The sequence below is a fragment of the Diprion similis genome, chromosome 14 (genome assembly GCF_021155765.1).
Source record: "Diprion similis isolate iyDipSimi1 chromosome 14, iyDipSimi1.1, whole genome shotgun sequence".
NCBI lineage: Eukaryota > Metazoa > Arthropoda > Insecta > Hymenoptera > Diprionidae > Diprion > Diprion similis.
The window spans coordinates 11,931,557-11,940,694 of NC_060118.1; the positions used below are offsets into that span (position 1 = coordinate 11,931,557).

Here is a 9,138-nt window from a genome sequence, read left to right on the forward strand (position 1 = left end):
TAAGGAGGAATAACGAAAACTCAATTCATATTTCATATAAGTATTTTGTATTCAATTGTTACAAAAATTAAGTCGATACTCAGAAGAAAGAAATTATTCTGGATTCGTTTGAAACTATATATATACGTGTATGTACGTATATATGGTTAGTATATACATATATACTAACGCGACAATTGATTTAAGATCGATTTCGCCGGGCACCTGCTGGTACGTCGCGACGCTGAACTTGAAGCTAGATCGCAAATGTACGATGTCTTTATTTTCAATAGTGTCACTGATTTGAATGACAACCAATCACTGAAACTTTCAAAAATCAAGCTTTCGACGAATTCATCTTTCGCTATTTTATTTTCACGTGTTTGAAATTTCGATGTATCGGCCATTCGAATTATTCATCCTTCCAAATTTTGACCCCCACCGTCAAAATCGTTTCTATTTGCCATTCCATAAGATCGCTGAGATCATTGTCGACTCTTTGTTTGATGCCATCGATACTCCAAAATAAAAGAAAAAAGTGTGTCCTTTCGGAATCTGGGATGCGTGATTCCAGTTCTACAGCGCTTATTCGAATACTCGGACAACCGATACCGCAAAAACTCTACTTTGGTTTAAATCACGGAAAACTCGTGACGTTAACGGTTTTCAGACGCGTCGACGCCACGAAGTTACAGCTTTTTAAAGTTCGTTTCTTTATATTATTCACGCGTTTTCACGATGAACTTACGAAATTATCTTTTCGAAGTCCCTTTCTTAATTCTATATTCCTGTTTTGATGGTAAACTTATACCTCGGATCGAGGAAAATTTATATAATTTGAAGCTCGGTGCCATTGTTGATCGTTTTATTCACCCTTCTTCACGGGGTAGTCAGGGATGTCAACTTCCCAAGCCGGTTCTCCGCCGTCGACCATCCATACACTTCCACTTTTGCCAACTTTTATGATTTGCATCAAGCCCTTCGCCACGCTCTCTGGTCTGAGGAACGAAACGTTGTCGTCAATGAAGATAATCTCAAATTTTTCAATAAATCAACTGTCTGAGATTCTGTTACAAGCGCAAGAACCAAGGAAGCATAAAAACAGAAAGAATCTCTTCGAATTTTTACGAAAGAACCGTCGTTAGGAGGGCTCTACTGTGTATACGAACGTTTGACTGGGAATGCTGTCGAGGAGGTCAAAGAGCTCTTGTTTTTCAACTATATCCAGCATCCGTCCACCAGCCTCCGTTATCAGTTGAGTCTCCGTGGCACCCGGGCACATCGTCAGTACTCGAACTCCCGATCTATCGTAGTGATAGGGATGCTGTTCGAATCGGAAGAGAGATTAACGGAGAGCCGCATCCGGAGTGCACTTTTGTCAAGAGGCTGAATTTACGTTTTACGGCGAAGATCTAATGTGTTTTGGGCATTGCAGAATCTCACTGTAATATTCTTTGTTGTAATCTTACCCCGAACGAGCGACTTATACCAACGACGGCGTGTTTTGTTCCGTGGTAAATGGGGAAAGGCTGACTCGGAATCAGACCGGCCACGGAGGCAACGTTGACGAGGGTTCCTCCTTTGCCGCCCTTGTCTTTTCCCATATATTGGAAGGCCAGCAAAGTACCACGCACCACGGCGGTCTAGAAGTTAGAAGGTGAGAATTCAATCGAGAGGAGAGAAATTTTGCTGTCGATTAATGATATTTTATGTACACACGTACTATGTTAATGTTGATCATGAGTTCCCACCGCGCGTCGTCCATTATTCCGGCATTGTTGATCACGATGTCGAGCCTCCCGTAATCCTTGACCACCTTGGCGAAAGCATCTTCGCAAGTTTGATTGATAAATGTTATGGCTTGGTCGGGAGGAGTTATTAATTTTTATAACTATGAGAGAAGAATTTCACCTTCCAAATCCTGGGGCTTCGTCACGTCGCAGACGATGAAAATCACCCGGTCGGATCCGAATTCGGCGTTGAGTTTGTTCGCCGATTCGTCCCCCTTCGAATTCGCTAAATCGAGAATCGCCACGTGCTTTGCGAATGCAAGTTGAACCGTTAATCGACTTCACTCGATGAATTCTATTATTCGTTCTTTGGCCATATTTTTACTCTCACAACTTACCGCAGCTCCGTTTCGCAATAGTTCCTGGACGTAGGCGAAGCCTATGCCGTTAGCTCCTCCGGTCACCAACGCAATTTTGCCCTGTATCTCCATGCCTGACAGAATGTATTTCCCTGCAATGTACAATTTGGCAACGGAGTGAAATGGATTCAATACCTGTCTTATCTTCTGTGTACAATTTCAATCGCCTCTAGATCAAATTGATGTTATCACTTTATCAACGCGAGGTTGCGTAATGAGATTTCGAAACGGATTTGAACCAGTGTAATATTTTTGCTTAAAGTATATTGAACTGATATCAATAATTATTATCAGTGCACGTCCAATAAAATCTGTGTGACTTAAATTCTGCGCGAAGAAATCAAAAAATGAAAATCAGTTCGCCAAAAACTGAATGGAATGGGTAATTCGTGAATAATCTGTACTCACTTGTTGTGGCCACACTGCACCCCGTTCAATCAATCAAACTCAACTCAAACGGAGTCAGCTATTTATAATCTCCCAACTCGTTATCTTCAACCGATAAAATATTATGTAAGAGAAGAAACGTTGAATAACTACTGGATCATGGGTTCTACTAAATCTTCCAGGTCATTTCTTGGCTTGAGATATCAAGACTGTCGTTCGTCGTTTCATCGCATAGGCCGCTCTTGGCTCCGGGTAAAATTGAACACGAATAAAAAACACGTGAATTTAGAAAAAAGTAAAAAAAAAAAAAAAAAAAATCGCGAAGTACCAGAATTACCTTAAAATGCAAAACTCATCTTTAGTAAGTAACGTAATGCAATCGTCGTAAAATCAGGACGAAAAATCAACTGTTCGAATTGATTCAGAATATCGAGGTTCGATTAGCGATACTATACAAATCAAATAATTGCTGAAATCTTTTTTTTAAGGACCTACGTTTCGGTCCTTAATTATTGCCAGCAGGATATCAGTCAAAAGTATGACTTTTTTTCATCTATACCTGTTGCCAATAGCTATTTGGGAGTGGCTGTTGTACATGTAAAATAAAATAAGAATACCTATTCAAGTAACAGGTCGGTTCAAATGAAGACTTGAACATCGTTAATCGACTCAACGTCGTTATTATGGTTACGAGAAATATCGCCGATTATGAAATGAAACTGCGGTCAAAAAACTAGAGCTTTCATACATTCACATTGAATCAGAGAAGCTATTCGTAATAGTGGCCATCGTTGTATCCTTATTACACAGCAGTTTCAAGTCGGTTTTCGAATTCACTCGACGACAGCTGTTAGCGTCAATAATGCGATAAAAGATTGTTAATTTTGTCGATGAAAATAAAGTTGTGCTATAGATTGTGGTACTTTGCTCTTACAATCAATCCTCAACTTAGGAATGCATCTGTATAGGTATGGCAATCAATTTGAGTTAATCGCACGAACAGAGATCATTTCTTTAAATTGCATTATCATCATGAATATAATTTTTATAATCAAGCACCACTATAATCAGATTAATATTTTATTTTAATTTGTATGTATAGGAATCAGACGGTTTGCTTTTAATGATTATAGAGTTGGAAACACAGACTTGTGCTGGTGACGATGCAAGCAGTTTAAGGTATTTGCCAGGGTTTGAATCGCTTTTAAATTTATTTACGTATAATACTACATACAGAAAAGTGAATTTGACAAAAAAAAAAAAAAACAAGTAAAAAGAAAAAACAATATTTCAAAATATATATGTATGTATAATTTTACCTAATCTGGGCATAAATGTACACCTCAAGTATATAGTATTGTTTCCATGTTTACATACCTACGTATAATATAGGCAACCGTACGTTTCGCGTATCTGATATAATGGCGAGGCCGTCAGCCATATTATAGAAGATAAAGGAATATTTTTTGAGAATACCGTAAAAGAAAATTATAAAATATCTTATCGCCTGGACACGCAACACAAAATATGTTTTTAGCTTATTCGGATAAAATATATAGGATAGTATATATACGTACGATATTACAACTCACGCGTTCATGTTGCAACGTCTGACGATATACGTTGTACTATATAACGATGTTCAACATCATTATTCATGTACTTTACTACACGAAAACGTGAAAAAAAACACTAATAATTAACAATCTTGGATCTACTAAATTATGCAGATCATCCGGCGAGTTCGTTATTATCAGCCTTATTACAACAAACTATTGACCCAACACTTGTTTCCAGAGGTTGGTATAAAAACTTCGCAAAGTTTGAAAAAACAAGAACGAGAAACAAAATTTTCTCATCATTGTAACGATTTGAACTCGAAATTTATAGCATATTTTTCATTCCTGCTACGCGCGGATTATCTTCTCGCACAGTACAATATATAAAACGTATCTCTGGTGGCGCGGGCGAGTCAATTTGTTACGATCATACTTTGTCTACATGTTATATCACTGCTATTTTCATATATGTGGACACGTACTTATTTAGTTTAGAATTTAAAATATATTATACATATAACATATGTACTTATTTTTATTTCAAACATTCGTAAGTAAATGATTTTTTATATTTACCACTCAGACTCGTACGTACAAATACCTAATATTATACCTATAAATACCTTCATTATTATTCTCTGAAATTCCACTACTTCTTAACTGGAGGATTATTACATCCATGTACGAGTATAATTGCACTTTTTTACGATGTTACCTATTATTATATCCTTCGAAATTAAGAGTTGTAGAAAATACTAGTTGAACAACAATTTTATAGATCTATGCATAACCGAAGTACTTGCCAATTGGGTGTAACAAGAAGGAAAAATAACGAAAACTCAATTCATATTTCATGTAAATATTTTGTATTCAATTGTTCCAAAAATTAAGTCGATACTCAGAAGAACGAAATTATATTAGGTTCGTTTGAAACTAGAAAATTTTATGCAGGTATTTGAATATGAAACTATCAAATGATTTCATTTTCGGTTTGGTTAAAATTTATTTTCACCCAATAAGTTCTTCTCTGACGGACTAATTGTCCAGCAGCTTCCTACTCGGATAGATTTATTTTCATTGGGTGAATGGAAATGTGCTGATCAGCTCGAATCGACCGATTCACCCTTCGGTCGGGGCCTTCGCGACGGGATAATCGGGAACCTCAGCTTCATAAGGCGGTTTTCCAGCTTCGACGACCCACACGCCGCCATTTTCTCCCTTTTGGATCACGTGGATCATACCCTTTGCCGCGTCATCGGTCCTGAAGAAACAGCAATGTTTGTAAACTTATAAACATTTCATATCCTTTACAGTAACGGTTTAAATACCTTTGAAATCAGAACGAAATACGGTACAACTATCTATTCATCGTGATTATAGTTACCGATCTCGAATTTTTTGCTTATTATACGACGTTAATTACTTTTGTTCGGTAAACAAAATTTTTTTTTTTTTTGCATCCAAGACCTGAAGTTCAAATTGTCGCAATAGTTTTTGACTAGTTAAAAGTAAGAGTGAAAGCTATAAAACTGATTTTCATCTTGTATCAAGGATAGGGTGGTCGATATTTTCCAAGATATACTTCCCACCCCTGGAATCGATAGAAAAAAACGAAAAAAACAGTGTCTGTATTATTTCAGATTTTTATCTTGATAGGAAAGGATGTCGAAATCAATTTGAAGTTGAAAAACAAATTTTTTCATTTTCTTACTCGATAATTGAAAAAAAAATTTTTAACTTTAAATTGATTCCAGCACCCTTTCCAATGAAATTAAGAATCTGAAATAATTCAGACACCAGGAGTGGGAAGTATACCTTGGATATTAAGCAGCATCCGAATCCATAACCATACTTTTCGTTACGGATAAAAATTAAAAACCGTCAAGAAATGCTTAAAAACCACAATTAGAAACTCCTCGCGATGGAGTATCGTGAAAATGAGGCACTTGACGAAGAAATACACACGATATTGAAGGGTAGGCGTCCATAATTTGTGTGATCACATCCAAACCGACGCAATCCAACGTTCGTCCAGCGCATTGGGTCAGCAGTTGAGTATTCGCAGCACCTGGACAGACGGTCAGCATTCTAACACCAGTCCTGTCGTAGTGATACGGTCTCTGGATTGACAGGAAAATCAGTATCAAATTTAAACGAGATACCAAACAATTTTCAACTTTTAGTTTTTACCGCAAACGACCGAGTCAGACCAACGACCGCGTGTTTAGTCCCGGTGTAGATGGGAAAAATCTCAATGGGCATCAGGCCCAGAACCGAAGATACGTTAACGATGGTTCCGCCCTTTCCATTCTTGTCTTTTCCCATGTACTTAAGCCCCAGCAACGTTCCACGAGCCAGAGATGTCTGCATCAGGAAAAGAGAAGAGAAACTTGTCAATGAGATTGGGAAACAAATACTCACAGAATGTTCATTTGTTTATAATATGCCTTCTTATCTCATCCATTGACCTATTCATGACTGAAATCCGTCATGCGAAACGGAACTTGTTCGATACTTGTCATTAGTTTTCAGTGTTCACGTGAACTGCGAAGCATCTGAAGTGTACCACCACTTGTGACAATGGCGTCAAAGTGTATCCAATGAGTGTGGCCACGACTGGATGGAACGATTGCCAGAACTGTGACTAATAAATGGATCTTCAAGATCGGTACATCTATTCTGAATAATTTTTTATGTTTGTGAAAACAGCGGTGCCCAATGCTGGTTGATGATTATCGGACCCCTTTTAGACCTGCTTCATGTTTGATTACATCAATCTCGATAAATCGGGATGATTACGTGATCCGTAATTGATCACGCAAAAGATAGATCGATTCGGATGATTACAGTGGTTCACAAGCTCACCAAATTGATGTTAATCTCGAGTTCCCATCTCGCGTCGTCCATTATTCCAGCGTTGTTGATGACGATGTCGAGACCACCGAATTCCTTGACGGTCTTGGCGAACGCAGCTTTGAATGTCAAGTAGAAAAACGTGTCGTTATGTTCAGTCTACATTTTTCCATGGTATTGAATAAACGGTTTATAAACTACCTTCCAGTTCCTCGGGTTTCGTCACGTCACAGACGATGAAGAGCGCCTTCCCATTTCCGGATAGACTGTTAAGCTTCTTCTCCGCTTCTTCCCCATTCGAGTTCTTCAAATCGAGAATCGCCACTCGCTGTCGGTAGAAAAAATTCACTCGTTTATTATTTGAGCCACTGAATTTTATCGACATGCATGAAACTCACCGCAGCACCGTTTTGCAGTAGCTCTTTTGCGTAGGCAAATCCAAGCCCGTTAGCACCTCCAGTGATCAGCACGGATTTATTCTCGATCCCCATCTCTACGTGAAAATAAGATTTAAACGTTTTATGATGAATGCATGATCGCCTCTCGATGATCGGGGCAACCTGAGGTCACCTGTTCATAATCAACTGAAGTAACTCACTCGTTTTGCTCGCTAATTCCTCTTTGACTTAATAAGCGATTTCGCTTCGATACAACAGACTTTTATACTACTGCGGCCTCGAACAGTCTATTTTACGCTATCGTTGAGGCTACTTTGCAATGCGATATGAAACATTAATTTCACTATCTATAACATGCAACAGTAAACAATTTTTCTAACACCATTACACGGATACAGGCTATATAATCAACTGTGTGAATGCAGATAAAGATCTAGATAATTATTAGGATATTAAAACATACATAAGCCGCATTGATACACTTAATCGTGATTGGAAGCCTTTGATATTATCATACGTACTGTGACGTGCAAAGGCAGCGGTAATGGCTGTTGTCTTTTTCAACTTTCGAGCTCAGTTGCCGATACCCATTAGAAGCTTGGAATGCGATGTTCGCGCTGCCTGGCAGTCAGCCACGGTACTACGCTCACGTGCGTTGTTTACATACTTATAACCAAGAAACATACCGCGATCTAATAACAGAAAGAAAAATTCAGTGATAACGATACGCAGAAAAAGAATTAAGAAGTGCTGCACCAATACTACTAATAATGTACGCGTTTGTGAATTATTTTATTCGTACTTCGAAATTTCAGGTCCTGAAATTTCAATACCAACCTATACTGCTCCAACTCCGAAGGCTTGTACTTCTCGGGGAAAAGTAAAAACTATGCTCACACCAAAGACATCACGGCGGCGAGACTTAGTCAAACACGATCACCATTACGAAGATACTCCTCGGACAAGTAAAAGAAAACTAGATCTTATGCAGCAAAAATATGAATCATCCCAAAAAAAGGTTAAAGCTTTGAAGAGACAAGTCAGTCATCTAAAAACCACAATATATTCCCTGAAAAAAAACAGCGCACCACATGAGGGTCAAGCAAGAGACGAATGGCAGCAATACTGAGATGCTTCGGGGAAATCCCTGAACTATGTTTATTCTTAGTTTGTTAGTGTATAGAAAATGATTTTGCACATAATCCTGTAAATAAGTAATCAATTTCAATTTCAGCAGCTGCTATTCACTTTTGAAATGATAACAAACATTTTGAAAGTAATATTTTTATTACTGATTTTAATTTACTAACATCATGTTCAAGATACTAAAAATACTACAATTTGTACATAAATGACACACGTACGCATAAATTTAAAATATTTTGAGATACACGTTGTAATAAAATGCCACCTTCAAGTTCCTATTAAAATTGCGTCCCGGTTTATTACTCATATTCTTTCCGAATCAAAATGATTCGTCGTTTTCTATTACTGTACTCACTGTTTGTAGTTTTGAACAGGCCGCGCCCTACGTAGTACTGTGGCTGACTGCCAGGCAGCGCGTACATCGAATTCCAAGCTTCTAATGAGTACACCAATATCTCCCGCCCGATTCGCTTCGCGCCGCGCGCTCACTCGCCGCCGCGCATGCGCGGTGCGGGCGCTCGCGGCCGGCTGGCCTCAGGCGCGAATATAGCGCCGCAGCGCTCCGCTCGTGGAGGCGTTGAACTAAGGCGCCAGATGCTTGGCTCGCCTTCGGTGTGTATGTATGGTCCCCCGACCGTCTCTTCCACAGGAAGATGCCGAGACCACG

At 38.7% G+C, this 9,138-nt stretch overlaps 2 protein-coding genes across 2 annotated transcripts; both read right to left on the reverse strand.

Moving 5' to 3' along the window:
- Window positions 1-844: 844 nt before the first annotated feature.
- LOC124414495 (15-hydroxyprostaglandin dehydrogenase [NAD(+)]-like) lies at window positions 845-2,242 on the reverse strand. The gene is made up of 6 exons (XM_046895443.1): window positions 2,108-2,242; window positions 1,891-2,017; window positions 1,703-1,809; window positions 1,449-1,622; window positions 1,149-1,303; window positions 845-977 (listed from the first exon to the last, which is right to left on the reverse strand). Exons 1-6 carry the CDS (start codon window positions 2,198-2,200, stop codon window positions 845-847), a joined length of 789 nt encoding a protein of 262 aa, XP_046751399.1. The 5' UTR covers window positions 2,201-2,242.
- A 2,874-nt stretch (window positions 2,243-5,116) lies between these two features.
- On the reverse strand, window positions 5,117-7,420 carry LOC124415054 (15-hydroxyprostaglandin dehydrogenase [NAD(+)]-like). The gene is made up of 6 exons (XM_046896321.1): window positions 7,326-7,420; window positions 7,129-7,255; window positions 6,940-7,046; window positions 6,265-6,438; window positions 6,040-6,194; window positions 5,117-5,335 (listed from the first exon to the last, which is right to left on the reverse strand). The coding sequence occupies exons 1-6, from the start codon at window positions 7,416-7,418 to the stop codon at window positions 5,194-5,196; spliced, it is 798 nt and encodes a 265-aa protein (XP_046752277.1). The 5' UTR covers window positions 7,419-7,420; the 3' UTR covers window positions 5,117-5,193.
- Between the last annotated feature and the right edge of the window lie 1,718 nt (window positions 7,421-9,138).

What these genes read in the sequence shown, in the direction of transcription:
- LOC124415054 (XM_046896321.1), bottom strand. Translation starts at nt 7,418, where the DNA reads ATGGGGATCGAGAATAAATCCGTGCTGATCACTGGAGGTGCTAACGGG. An exon ending in TACTGCAAAACGGTGCTGCG is followed by an intron (nt 7,256 to 7,325) that starts GTGAGTTTCATG and finishes TTCTACCGACAG; the next exon opens with CGAGTGGCGATTCTCGATTT. An exon ending in GACGCCTACCCTTCAATATC is followed by an intron (nt 5,336 to 6,039) that starts GTGTGTATTTCT and finishes CTGTTTCTTCAG; the next exon opens with GACCGATGACGCGGCAAAGG.
- LOC124414495 (XM_046895443.1), bottom strand. Translation starts at nt 2,200, where the DNA reads ATGGAGATACAGGGCAAAATTGCGTTGGTGACCGGAGGAGCTAACGGC. An exon ending in GAAGCCCCAGGATTTGGAAG is followed by an intron (nt 1,810 to 1,890) that starts GTGAAATTCTTC and finishes AAACTTGCGAAG; the next exon opens with ATGCTTTCGCCAAGGTGGTC. An exon ending in GACAGCATTCCCAGTCAAAC is followed by an intron (nt 978 to 1,148) that starts GTTCGTATACAC and finishes TTCGTTCCTCAG; the next exon opens with ACCAGAGAGCGTGGCGAAGG.